We start from the raw sequence: 14,615 nt of genomic DNA on the forward strand, positions 1-14,615 counted from the left end.
AGCTCGGTGCATTCAACATGTCAATACCTCTCATAAATACAAGCTGTGACGAAGTCAATCTCTCCTCCACTTTGAGCCTGGAGAGATTGACATGCATATGATTAGCTGTCTGTGTCCATCCAAGGGCCAGCAGTGCTGCCCTGTTCTGAACCAACTGCAATTTTCCTAAGTCCTTTTTTTGTGGCACCTGACCACACGACTGAACAGCGGTCTAGGTGCGACAAAACTAGGGCCTGTAGGACATGTCTTGTTGACAGTACCTTCAAGAAGGTAGAGCAGTGCATTATCATGGACATACTTCTCCCCAACTTAGCTACTGTTGTATAAATATGCTTTGAATATGACAGTTTACAATCCAGGGTTACGCTGCTCCACATACATTCTGTTTTAGAGATATTATGAAGAAAATATATCTTAAATTTGAAACAAAATGGCATTGTAAAACTTCAGAAAGTAAATGTCAATTTAATAACAGTTGAGTGCAGGTCATTCATCCAAACCTCGAGATATAGAGACAGACCATATTTTACTCTGGTATATTACTACTGTACTGAGAGTTTCCTATTCTCTGACAATGATGTTCCAGTCCGCTTATAAGCCACCAGATACAGTGCACGTCTGATGCAGGTAACTGCCAAAATAACGGAAACACTTAAGTAGATAAGAGATACAAAGTATATTGAAAGCAGGTGCTTCCACACAGGAGTGGTTTCTGAGTTCAGCAATTAACATTACATCATGATTAGGGTCATGTATAAAAATGCTGGGCAGGCCATTATTTAGGCCATTATTTTGACTATCATGGCTAGGATCACAATGCCCCCATCCACAGGGAACACGAGTGGTCACTGAATGATTGATGAGCATGAAAATGATGCAAACCTTATGTCATGGCCGTCTCAGTCACCAGAGTTCAACCCTTATGGGAGATTCTGGATTGAGCTCTGCTACCTGACCTGAGCCCGACATAATACATCGGGTCAGGGCCAGGTAGGGCCTGATTTTTTAAAATCAATAACTAGGGTACGGGCAGTGCTCGAGTATCATTAAATTAATCACTAACATTTTGAAGCTGAGCCTTTTGCTCGTGTTCTGCTGCACCGTATAGTCATTTCTGACTAAGATCATGAGATGGTGTCAGGAGTGCTTCAACCTTGTCAAATATAAAACAGGAAAGATTATTTCACAAAAATTATCATGTTCCTTGAGTTTTGTCGGAGTTTAGAGTGACAAAAAGTGTCTAACAGCTAATTTCTCTCACCATTGAGCAGAGCAGCCCAAGCAGAGCAGTTGCCATGGATATTCACAGACTCAGAGCCACCATTTTTTTGTATCTTACCTTTATTTAACTAGGCAAGTCAGTTAAGAACAAATTCTTATTTTTAATGATGGCCTAGGAACAGTGGGTTAACTGCCGTGTTCAGGGGCAGAACAACAGATTTGTACCTTGTTAGCTCAGGGATTTGAACTTGCAACCTTTCGGTTACTTGCCCAACGCTCTAACCACTAGGCTACTCTGCCCTAAGAGGGTAGCCGCATACTACCCTTAGAGCCACCAAGAGCCACCAGCAGACCTCATGGAGAGTGAGAAAGTGACAGACAGAGAGGAGCAGCTCATGGATTTAGTAATGGAGGAAGTTATTTCTGGTTTCGGTCAAGCCTGGGCCAGGCCTTAAATTTGGCAGAAGCAATTGGGTCTGGGTAGGGTAGGACCTGAACGTCGTGGGAATGGGTAGGGCCTGAACGTCGTGGGAATGGGTAGGACCTGAACGTCATGGGAATGGGTAGGGCCTGAACGTCGTGGGAATGGGTAGGGCCTGAACGTCGTGGGAATGGGTAGGGCCTGAACGTCGTGGGAATGGGTAGGGCCTGAACGTCGTGGGAATGGGTAGGGCCTGAACGTTGTGGGAATGGGTAGGGCCTGAACGTCGTGGGAATGGGTAGGGCCTGAACGTCGTGGGAATGGGTAGGGCCTGAACGTCGTGGGAATGGGTAGGACCTGAACGTCGTGGGAATGGGTAGGGCCTGAACGTCGTGGGAATGGGTAGGGCCTGAACGTCGTGGGAATGGGTAGGGCCTGAACGTCGTGGGAATGGGTAGGGCCTGAACGTCGTGGGAATGGGTAGGGCCTGAACGTCGTGGGAATGGGTAGGGCCTGAACGTCGTGGGAATGGGTAGGGCCTGAACGTTGTGGGAATGGGTAGGGCCTGAACGTTGTGGGAATGGGTAGGGCCTGAACGTTGTGGGAATGGGTAGGGCCTGAACGTCGTGGGAATGGGTAGGGCCTGAACGTTGTGGGAATGGGTAGGGCTTGGGCTTAAAATTCATGCAAGACTCAAATTCTGGAGCGGCGCCTGAGACAGTGTTTTCCACCACCATCAACAAAACACCAATTGATGGAATTTCTCATGAAAGAATGGTATCTCATCCCTCCAATAGAGTTACAGATACTTGTAGAATCTTTGCCAAGGTGCATTGAAACTGTTTTGGCTCGTGGTGGCCCAACGGCCTATTAAGACACTTTATTTTAGTGTTTCCTTTATTTTGGCAGTTACCTGTATTTTATAACGAAAACGGAAGAGCAGAATATTGGTGTGCAAAGTAGATATTGTTATAGCAGACCAACCAAAGGCCTAAAACTAAGAGCCAAATTAGGGCCTTTTAACCCGTTGTTGGCCAATAAACATGAGTTTATTGAATCGCTGCTTTGAGTTGCTTTTCAAAGTTGCATTTCCTCTGACAATGTCATCAGGAAATGAATGATTATAATTAGGCATAGAGTTTACTGAGGACAGGCCTTTAACTGTAAATACCTATAGGCTTACTGTTCCATACGGACAAGTTGAGGCCCATTCCTTCAAACTGCCACACAGATTTCTCATTTTCATACAAGCTCATGTTTCAGGAAATGTGATGATGGATCCATTTTCATTTGAGATACTGTAGCCTATGTATCTTCAACATGGTAGAGCTGTATTTGATGAATACTTAACCATGTAATAAGTCATAACATTTTATTATAATATAAAAATGACGTTGGCCATAATACAGAAGCTGTCTTCGGTGATTATAGTCAGCATACAAATGTCACTGTTACGAGAGCCTTATTTTCCCTGTCTGACTGCATTACACACAATAGTTCTGTAATACAAATAAATGTCATGCAGTCAAGATATACACAGGCAATGTTGACTAATCAAGTAGAAAATAATGTTAACACGCTCAAAGATGTTGGTAATATGTTCTCTACACAATGTTAATGTCATTTACAAGAGCTACTGCAGTTGAATGGTCATATCTAATTAACTTGAAATGGGACACATCCAAAGACATAGAAACATGTTTTCCATAGGTAATATAGTCTAACTCTATATTTATTCTGAAATCAAACTTAAAAAATGTACACACTACTTGAAGTTAGTTACAGAAACACATTTAAATGCATACAGCAGTATTTCAATGTAACACATGTTGTGTTACAGTAAGGTTTAGCATGTGTCAAATACAACAGGTGTAAACCTTACCGGGAATAGCTTAGTTACAAATCCGTAAAAAAAACTTAACCAACAATGCAGTTCAATAAAAAGAGTTCAGAAAATATTTACTAAATAAAATAAAGTAAAAAATATAAAATAAAATACAAAGCAACACAATAAAATAACAACAACGAGGCTATATACAGGGGGTGCCGGTGCAGAGTCAATGTACAGGGGTACAGGTTAGTCAAAGTAATTTGTGCATGTAGGTAGGGGTAAAGTGGCTTGCAGAGTGAATCTTAGCTCTCCTGGTGGACTCCTCAGCCTTCCTCTTTGTCCTCAGTGACGAGGAACGCCAAAATCTCAAAGGCTTCGCAGACTCTCTTGTTGAGTACACCACGAAGAGAGTCTTGGTGGCAGATCCCTGTGATCCGCTTCATCCTCTTCCTAGCCTGCTTCCTGTCCCATCTCTGTCTGAATCTGGTAGGCCTTTTTGAAGTATGTCACAGCGCCATCCTGGTGTTTCTTCTTGTAGAACAAAAACAGGCCGAAGCCAGAGTAGCAGCGCTGCTTTTCTGAGTCACTGCGGGAATCATCCTCTAACAGGACAGTGAACATCATCGGAAGTTGCTTTATGGCCTACATACAACATGCAAGTAGGGGCATTTTCAGTAGGGGCACTTTGAATAATCTGTCTTCAGATGGTGATAGTCAGCACTACAAAATCTGTCACCAGAGCCATGGCCTACCCCTTAATATACAGCTGTCACAGGCCGGCTCATAGCCTGTGGCAAAAAATGAGGGGACACGAACAACAGGTATAGCCCAATCAAAAAGGTTCATTATAAACCAAAAACGATTAACTTTAAACAACGAAAAAGGAATGAGGTGTGAAAGTATCATAGGGTGTATGTAAAGGGTGTATGTAAAGGGTGTATGTAAAGTGCAGGGATGTGTGAATCTGTGTGTGTGAATGACTGAGTGAAAACTTGTAAAACTACAAAGGAACAAACAAAACAGGATCATACCTGGAGGAGCAGAGAGAGAGAGACAAGAGTGGTTAGTGAAGCAGTTTAAATACCCTGAGCCCAGGTGGCTCCAATCACTATTGACCCTCATCTGCCTGCAGGAGGAACCGCCCCTGCAATGCAGAGGAAGGGCCGTGACACCGCCTACTCACTACACATACTAATATCTGTCATGAAATATGTTTTATTTAGTTAAGAAATGTATCTTTAAAGGTGAACAATGTCAAAAATATTATTGTCTTATTGTTCCTTTTCGACTAAATGAAAGGTCAACTCACTGTCAAACTTGCAGCGACTACCCTCCAAACGTCTGGCAAAGTGCCAGCATGGAAATACTTAGAGGGAACAATAAGAAGATTTAATATTTGGCCTTTATGTTGGTTTTTGGAGCAAAGTAGAAAGAAGCACGTTAACAAGCTCAAAGATCATCACGTTTATGGCTGTATGTTTTATTATCTCTTTCACAATGTTAATGCCAGTTACAAGAGCAACAGCAGTTGAACAGTCGGTGAAGATATCTAATCAACTACCTGAAAGGTGACACATCCAAAGACATAAAAACATGTTTTCCTAAAGTAATACATTCTAATTCAAAAAAAGAAATGTTGCAATTTAACACAAAAAAATTGAACATAAGAAAAATGCACGCAACTTGAAGTTACTGTTACACTTTATGATTAAAACCATTTAAAATGCATGTAGCAGTACTCCAATAAGCCATGTGTTGTGTAACAATATGTGTATTTCTCAGCACCAGTATATCTTACAAGACTCTTTTCGATGTTAGGAGAAAGACCAAGGTCAAGGGTTGAAATGGGGACCTTTTTTTATCCTCTTGTCTTATCCCAACATGGAGTTAAAAGCCATCAAACACACTCTGTCCACTTGTGACAACCAGTCCCATTGCGGGTTTGGATGTCACACAGTATGGGGTTGGTTGTCACAATATTTGCTTGTAGCTTATTCCTTTACTTGATCGAACAATATTTCTAACAAAATTCAGCATTTTATGCCGTGAGGATAACACACGTCATTTTCAGTGAATTTGTGTGTGTGTGTGTGTGTGTGCTTGCACATGCGTGTGTGGGTGTGTGACATAAAACATTTGTGTTTGAGAGAAAAGCAACGAAGGGAGCTCTTTATATCACAAGAACAAAATAGCTTGCAATTTATTGTATACCGGGGGTGGCAATGTTGAAAGTGACAACCAACCCCGTATTCCATGTGACAACCATCCCCAACTACACCACCCCCCAATGCTAATTAAGATGTTAGTTACCACATGGCTTGACCTAGGAATTTAAATATCTCTCCCTTTCCTTTTTTCAACAAACATCATTGTTCATGGATACTCTGATAATTCAAACATTTACAAAGAAAATGTCATACATTTAAAAAAAAACTTTTACCTATGAAAAACACATTCATCTCACCACAATGTTTTGTCATGTTGACATAAATTGACCAGGTGGATGAGTTCTTTCAAATTCATACATTTTAACCTTCCAATTATTACACAGCGCCATTTCAATTGGGAGTAATTAGCACTGTGACAACCATCACCGGTGTCCCCTATATCATATCAGTTTCATTCCTTTGCCTAGGGCATCTGTAAGGTCATCTGTGTCTGAAGAGTGCACCTCGACTCTCCTTGGCTCTTCAGCATTTCTGCCTTTTTTGTCTTCAATTGCGAGGAATTCCAAAATCTCAGAGGCATCACCAACTGTCTTCTTTTTAGTCTGACACCACTCTGCTATCTGCATCAGTATCTTCCTAGCCTTATTCCTGTGCCAACTCTCAATCGGAATCTGGTAGCCCTTTTTGAACTGGGTCACAGCACCATACACGTCTTTCTTAGCGTAGTACAGAAACCGTCCGAAACAGGAGTGGCATTGCTGCTTGTCTGAGTCACTAAGGGACTCATCTTTCAGCAGGTTGGTGAAGATCTTCATCGCCTCCTCCAGCTGGTAGTTGTCTCCGTAAGCCTCAGCCAGGTTCAATCTGAATTGGATGTTGGATGGCTTCAGTTCCACAGCTCTGGAGAAGTGATGGATGCAGAGCTCTCTCTTCTCTTTTATCTGGCGTGCGTTTATCCAACTCCCTTCCCTCTTCTGCTCAGACATCTGGTGGAACTGCTGTTTGTGACACAGGCCGATTTGGTAATGCATGAAGGGGGAGTTTACAGACAGTTCGACAGCTTCCTCCAAAACCTCCAGGGTCTCATTGATGTCCGCATGCCTGAAATACTCGGCCAAGTAATATGTGACATGAGGCACGTCAGGAGACAGTCTGAGGGCCTCTTTGATGAGTTTCATGGACTCATGTCGACTTTGGTTTTGAAGCTGCACAGCTAGTAGGACCATGATTTCAGTGTTATCGGGCTCTAAGGATAAGGCTTTCCTTAGCTGAGTAGCACCTTCAGTATGCGCCAACCTCTCTGTTCCATCCATGGCTAATCCCTCCAACCTGTACAGGATCATGGCATAGCCCACGTTGAAGGATGCATTGTCTGGTTCTCCCTTAAGAGCTTTCTGAAAGCTCTCCTTTGCCCCCAAATAAAATAGCCCCCCAAGCCTTAGAAAACTCCAAGCCTTCTCACCATGTATTGAAGGTAAGCTGCCTTGAATAGCAGTCGTAACACCCTTATTGATGTTTTCCAGCTTTCCAATGTAGGCATCCACATCATTCATGTTCCCTGAGTGATAGTGAACCCATGCAAAGTTAGCATAGGTTACCAGTAACTCTGTATCATCCTGTCTATTCTTCAATGCACTCTCAGCCTTGTGGAGATACTCAAGAGCACTAACATTGTTTTCCTCCAGGTGGCTCAGAAAGGCTAGTAAGTTGAAATATGTGGCATGGTTCAGAGTGCTGAACTTCATGATGCGATACAGGAGTTTTTCAGGGAGGCTGTCCCGGTCCTTGATGTCATCCTTTTCTATTCCCCATGTAAAGTGACACTCAAGTGCTTTCAGCTTCACTTCCATATCTGTTGTGACAGAAGCGCTATGAGAAAAAAATAAAAATACCCATTAGTATTTGTTATTATAATATTATTATTAGCCCATCATTGTTGTCGTTGTTATCAGCCATCATCATCCTCATCATCATCACAACAGCATGGACAGTACCAGTCAAAGGTTTGGAACACCTACTCATTTAGGGGTTTTTCTTTATTTTTTTAACTATTTTCTACATTGTAGAATAATAGTGAAGACATCACAACTATGAAATAAAATGTATGGGATTATGTATTAACCAAAAAAGTGTTAAACAAATCAAAATAAATGTTACATTTGTGGTTCTTCAAATAGCCACCCTTTGCTTTGATGACAGCACTGCACACTCTTGGCATTCTCTCAACCAGCTTCACCTGGAATGCTTTTCCAAAAGTCTTTAAGGAGTTCCCACATATGCTGAGCACTCTTTGGCAGTTGATGTTGAGATATGTCTGTTGCTTGAATAATAATAATATAATAATAATAATATATGCCATTTAGCAGACGCTTTTATCCAAAGCGACTTACAGTCATGTGTGCATACATTCTACGTATGGGTGGTCCCGGGAATCGAACCCACTACCCTGGCATTACAAGCGCCATGCTCTACCAACTGAGCTACAGAAGGACCACTGTGATGCATTTATTTGGGCTGCTTTTTCTGTGGCTGGTAAATCTAATGAATATATCCTCTACAGAAGAGGTAACTCTGAGTCTTCCATTCCTGTGGCGGTCGTCATGAGAGACAGTTTCATCATAGCGCTTGATGGTTTTTCGACTGCACTTGAAGAAGCTTTAAAAGTTATTTAAATTGTCCGTATTGACTGACCTAATATGGACTTGGTATTTTACCAAATGGGGCTATCTTCTGTACACCACCCCTACCTTGTTACAACACAACTGATTGGCTCAAACGCATTAAGAAAGAAAGAAATTCCAGAAATTAACAAGGCACACCTGTTAATTGAAATTCATTCCAGGTGACTACCTCATGATGCTCGTTGAGAGAATGTCAAGAGTGTGCAAAGCTCTCATCAAGGCAAAGGGTGGCTACTTTGAAGAATCTCAAATATAATATATATTGTTTTACACTGTTTGGTTACTACATGATTCCATATGTGTTATTTTATAGTTTGATGTAGTAAATAGTAAAAATAAAGAAAAACCCTGGAATGAGTAGGTGTGTCCAAACTTTTGACTGGTACTGTATATCTTTAAAAAATATATATATTTCTTATTATTTTCTCCTAACCTTACCACTCTCCCATAATTGGAGTAAACTAATGGACGACAACACATAGGTTTCTACTTCCAGCTTATACGTACTTTATACACTTTACAGACACAATATATTTTACAATAATGATATTTTGTTTGTTTTTCTTCATCTACCCTCAACCCCTCCAAATCAAAATCAAATCAAATCAAATCTAATTGTATTTGTCACATACACATGGTTAGCAGATGTTAATGCGAGTGTAGCGAAATGCTTGTGCTTCTAGTTCCGACGATGCAGTAACAAACAACAAGTAATCTAACTAACAATTCCTAAACTACTGTCTTATACACAGTGTAAGGGGATAAAGAATATGTACATAAGGATATATGAATGAGTGATGGTACAGAGCAGCATAGGCAAGATACAGTAGATGGTATCGAGTACAGTATATACATATGAGATGAGTATGTAAACAAAGTGGCATAGTTAAAGTGGCTAGTGATACATGTATTACATAAGGATGCAGTCGATGATATAGAGTACAGTATATACGTATGCATATGAGATGAATAATGTAGGGTAAGTAACATTATATAGGGTAGCATTGTTTAAAGTGGCTAGTGATATATTTACATAATTTCCCATCAATTCCCATTATTAAAGTGGCTGGAGTTGAGTCAGTGTCAGTGTGTTGGCAGCAGCCACTCAATGTTAGTGGTGGCTGTTTAACAGTCTGATGGCCTTGAGATAGAAGCTGTTTTTCAGTCTCTCGGTCCCAGCTTTGATGCACCTGTACTGACGTCGCCTTCTGGATGATAGCGGGGTGAACAGGCAGTGGCTCGGGTGGTTGATGTCCTTGATGATCTTTATGGCCTTCCTGTAACATCGGGTGGTGTAGGTGTCCTGGAGGGCAGGTAGTTTGCCCCCGGTCATGCGTATTGCAGACCTCAGTACCCTCTGGAGAGCCTTACGGTTGAGGGCGGAGCAGTTGCCGTACCAGGCGGTGATACAGCCCGCCAGGATGCTCTCGATTGTGCATCTGTAGAAGTTTGTGAGTGCTTTTGGTGACAAGCCAAATTTCTTCAGCCTCCTGAGGTTGAAGAGGCGCTGCTGCGCCTTCTTCACGATGCTGATTCAGTTTCACGCGAATGCTGCCATCAATCCACGGTTTCTGGTTAGGGAATGTTTTAATCGTTGCTATGGGAACGACATCTTCAACGCACGTTCTAATGAACTCGCACACCAAATCAGCGTATTCGTCAATGTTGTTATCTGACGCAATACGAAACATATCCTAGTCCACGTGATGGAAGCAGTCTTGGAGTGTGGAGTCAGCTTGGTCGGACCAGCGTTGGACAGACCTCAGCGTGGGAGCATCTTGTTTTAGTTTCTGTCTGTAGGCAGGGATCAACAAAATGGAGTCGTGGTCAGCTTTTCCGAAAAGGGGGCGGGGCAGGGCCTTATATGCGTCGCGGAAGTTAGAGTAACAATGATCCAAGGTTTTTCCACCCCTGGTTGCGCAATCGATATGCTGATAAAATTTAGGGAGTCTTGTTTTCAGATTAGCCTTGTTAAAATCCCCAGCTACAATGAATGCAGCCTCCGGATAAATGGTTTCCAGTTTGCAAAGAGTTAAATAAAGTTCGTTCAGAGCCATCGATGTGTCTGCTTGGGGGGGGGGATATATACGGCTGTGATTATAATCGAAGAGAATTCTCTTGGTAGATAATGCGGTCTACATTTTATTGTGAGGAATTCTAAATCAGGTGAACAGAAGGATTTGAGTTCCTGTATGTTTCTTTCATCACACCATGTCTCATCAGCCATAAGGCATACGCCCCCGCCCCTCTTCTTACCAGAAAGGTGTTTGTTTCTGTCGGCGGGATGCGTGGAGAAAACCGTTGGCTGCACCGCCTCGGATAGCGTCTCTCCAGTGAGCCATGTTTCCGTGAAGCACAGAACGTTACAGTCTCTGATGTCTCTCTGGAATGCTACCCTTGCTCGGATTTCATCAACCTTGTTGTCAAGAGACTGGACATTGGCAAGAAGAATGCTAGGGAGTGGTGCACGGTGTGCCCGTCTCCTGAGTCTGACCAGAAGACCGCCTCGTTTCCCTCTTTTTCGGGGGGTCGTTTTTTTGGGTCGCTGCATGCGATCCATTCCATTGTCCTGTTTGTAAGGCAGAACACAGGATCCGTGTCGCGAAAAACATATTCTTGGTCGTACTGATGGTGAGTTGACGCTGATCTTATATTCAGTAGTTCTTCTCGACTGTATGTAATGAAACCTAAGATGACCTGGGTACAAATGTAAGAAATAACACGTAAAAAAACAAAAAACTGCATAGTTTCCTAGGAACGCGAAGCGAGGCGGCCATCTCTGTCGGCGCTGTCTCAAGTATCTCTGAAGACCATCCAGTTAGATTTTTATTTGCCATATATTTTTAACTGTGCTGTCTCACAAAAGATCTGAACCTATGTACATTTTATGGACACAGTATATTTTACAATAGTTATCGAGGAGTTGTGTTTTCTTTTGGGGATTGGTTCACCATGCTTACTTTCCAACATGTTTGAGTGTTGATTATATTGGTAATATTGGTCGACACATTTCTCTAGCCTTACAATTTGTCTTGTGTTATCCAGATGGAAGGTTATTGCACACGAGTAGGTGGATTGAAGTGTTAATATTTAGTCATATATACAAATATTGAATATTCTGTTTTTATCTTGAGACGTTCTGCAGCAAAGTGTTCAGTCCACCATAACTCCACTCTCTCTTTCTCACTCATAACACAACAACATTGTTTATTATTGTGTTATATTAAGTACATTAGAGAGAGAGATTATGTATGTGCATGTCATTCAAATATGTTATAATTTTTGTAAAATTCTTACCTCATTTTACAGTCAATGGCAGAGAAGGAATGCAACAGTATTGAGATAATAACACTCAGAAACACTACCCACATCCTGTGAAATCAAAGATTTTCATTTAGCAGAAAGGAAAACGAAACTGATACGTGCTTGCCATATAGAGTGGGGAGAACAAGTATTTGATACACTGACGATTTTCCAGGTTGTCCTACTTACAAAGCATGTAGAGGTCTGTAATCTGTATCATAGGTACACTTCAACTGTGAGAGACGGAATCTAAAACAAAAATCCAGAAAATGACATTGTATGATTTTTAAGTCATTCATTTGCATTTTATTTCATGACATAAGTATTTGATCACCTACCAACCAGTAAGAATTCCGGCTCTCACAGACCTGTTACTTTTTCTTTAAGAAGCCCTCCTGTTCTCCACTCATTACCTGTATTAACTGCATCTGTTTGAACTCATGGATTAAAATCCTGCAGCGCACGCAAGGTCCCCCTGCTCAAGCCAGCGCATGGCCAGGCCCGTCTGAAGTTTGCCAATGATCATCGAAGTTTGCCAATGACCTCTGGAGAGCCCTGCGGTTGCGGGCGGTGCAGTTCCCGTACCAGACGGTGATACAGCCCGACAAGATGCTCTCAATTGTGCATCTGTAGAAGTTTGTGAGGGTTTTAGGTGCCAAGCCAAATTTCTTTAGCCTCCTGAGGTTGAAGAGATGCTGTTGTGCCTTCTTCACCACACTATCTGTGTTGGTGGACCATTTCAGTTTATCAGTGATATGTACGCTGAGGAACTTGAAGATTTCCACCTTCTCCACTGCCATCCCATCGATGTGGACACGGGGTTGCTCCCTCTGCCTTTTCCTGAAGTCCACAATCTACTCTTTTGTTTTGTTGATGTTGGGTGAGAGGTTATTTTCCTGGCACCACACTCCCAGGGCCCTAACCTCCTCCCTGTAGGCTGTCTCATCATTGTTGGTAATCAGGCCTTCTACTGTTGTGTTGTCTGCAAACTTAATGATTGAGTTGGAGGGAGTACAGGAGGGGGCTGAGCACGCATCCTTGTGGGGCCCCAGTGTTGAGTATCAGCGAAGTGGAGGTGTTTTTTTCCTACCTTCACCCCCTGGTGGTGGCCCAGCAGGAAGTCAAGGACCCAGTTGCACAGGGCGGTGTTCAGACCCAGGGTCTTAAGATTAATGATGAGCTTGGAGGGTACTATGGTGTTGAATGCTGAGCAATAGTCAATGAACAGCATTCTTACATAGGTGTTCCTCATGTCCAGATGGGATAGGTCAGCGTGCATTGTGATTGCATCATCTGTGGATCTATTGGGGCGGTAAGCAAACTGAAGTGGATCTAGGGTGTCAGGCCGGGCTCTGTCTGGTCCACTCAAAGACATTCAGAGACTTGTCCCAAAGCCACTCCTGCGTTGTCTTGGCTGTGTGCTTATGGTCGTTGTGCTGTTGGATGGGGAAACTTTGCCCCTGTCTGAGATCTTGAGCGCTCTGGAGTAGGTTTTCATCAAGGATCTCAATTTACTTTGCTCCGTTCATCTTTCCCTCGATCCTGACTAGTCTCCCAGTCCCTGCCGCTGAAAAACATCCACACAGCATTATGATGCTGCCATCACCATGCTTCACCGTAAGGATGATGTCAGGTTTCCTCCAGACATGACGCTTGGCATTCAGGCAAAATAGTTCAATCTTGGTTTCATCAGATCAGAAAATCTTGTTTCTCATGGTCTGAGAGTCCTTTAGGTTCCTTTTGGCAAACTAAAAGCGGGCTGTCATGTGCCTTTACTGAGGAGTGGCTTCCGTCTGGCATCTCTACCATAAAGGACTGATTGGTCGAGTGCTGCAGAGATGGTAGTCCTTCTGGAAGGTTCTCCCATCTTTACAGAGGAACTCTGAAAGGCCGCTCTCCCCTGTTTGGCTGGACAGCCAGCTCAGGGAAGACTCTTGGTGGATCCAAACTTCTTCCATTTAAGAATGATGGAGGCCATTGTGTTGTTGGGGACCTTCAGTGCTGCAGACATTTTTTGGTACCCTTCCCCAGATCTGTAACTTGACACAATCCTGTCTCGGGGGTCTACAGACAATTCCTTCAACCTCATGGCTTGGTTTTTGCTCTGACATGCACTGTCAACTTTGGGACCATGTCCAATCAACTGAATTTACCACAGGTTGACTCCAATCAAGTTGTAGAAACATCTCAAGGATGATCATTGGAAACAGAATGCACCTGAGCTCAATTTCGGGTCTCATAGCAATGGGTCTGAATACTTACACTACCGGTCAAACATTTTGGAACACCTACTCATTCAGGGGTTTTTCTTTATTTTTTACTATTTTCTACATTGTAGTATAATAGTGAAGACATCACAACTATGAAATAACATGTATTGGTTTAAGTATTAACCAAAAAAGTGTTAAACAAATGAAAATAAATGTTATATTTGTGGTTCTTCAAATAGCCACCCTTTGCTTTGATGAGTTTTGCACACTCTTGGCATTCTCTCAACCAGCTTCACCTGGAATGCTTTCCCAACAGTCTTGAAGGAGTTCCCACATATGCTGAGCACTCTTTGGCAGTTGATGTCGAGATATGTCTGTTGCTTGAACTCTGTGATCCATTTATTTGGGCTGCTTTTTCTGTGGCTGGTAAATCTAATGAATATATCCTCTGCAGAAGAGGTAACTCTGAGTCTTCCATTTCTGTGGCGGTCATCATGAGAGACAGTTTCATCATAGTGCTTGATGGTTTTTCGACTGCACTTGAAGAAGCTTTTAAAAGTTATTGAAATTGTCCGTATTGACTAACCTTCATGTCTTAAGGTAATGATGGACCGTCGTTTCTCTTTGCTTATTTTTGCAGTTCTTGCCATAATATGGACTTGGTATTTTACCAAATGGTGCTATCTTCTGTATACCACCCCTACCTTGTTACAACACAACTGATTGGCTCAAACGCATCAAGAAATAAAGAAATTCCAGAAATTAACAAGGCACACCTGT

The 14,615-nt window shown here is 42.4% G+C and overlaps 1 protein-coding gene across 1 annotated transcript; it reads right to left on the minus strand.

The window, feature by feature from the left end:
• Nucleotides 1–4,932: 4,932 nt before the first annotated feature.
• On the minus strand, nt 4,933–11,892 carry LOC118368361 (interferon-induced protein with tetratricopeptide repeats 5-like). Its single transcript, XM_052491686.1, has 3 exons — nt 11,815–11,892; nt 11,620–11,694; nt 4,933–7,510 (listed from the first exon to the last, which is right to left on the minus strand). Exons 2-3 carry the CDS (start codon nt 11,691–11,693, stop codon nt 6,082–6,084), a joined length of 1,503 nt encoding a protein of 500 aa, XP_052347646.1. The 5' UTR covers nt 11,694; nt 11,815–11,892; the 3' UTR covers nt 4,933–6,081.
• Nucleotides 11,893–14,615: the final 2,723 nt, after the last annotated feature.

The sequence above is a fragment of the Oncorhynchus keta genome, chromosome 3 (assembly GCF_023373465.1).
Source record: "Oncorhynchus keta strain PuntledgeMale-10-30-2019 chromosome 3, Oket_V2, whole genome shotgun sequence".
NCBI lineage: Eukaryota > Metazoa > Chordata > Actinopteri > Salmoniformes > Salmonidae > Oncorhynchus > Oncorhynchus keta.

Coding starts and splice junctions, on each gene's coding strand:
- LOC118368361 (XM_052491686.1), bottom strand. CDS start 11,693: ATGTGGGTAGTGTTTCTGAGTGTTATTATCTCAATACTGTTGCATTCC. Junction 7,511..11,619: donor GCCATTGACTGTAAAATGAG/GTAAGAATTTTA, acceptor TTTTTCTCATAG/CGCTTCTGTCACAACAGATA.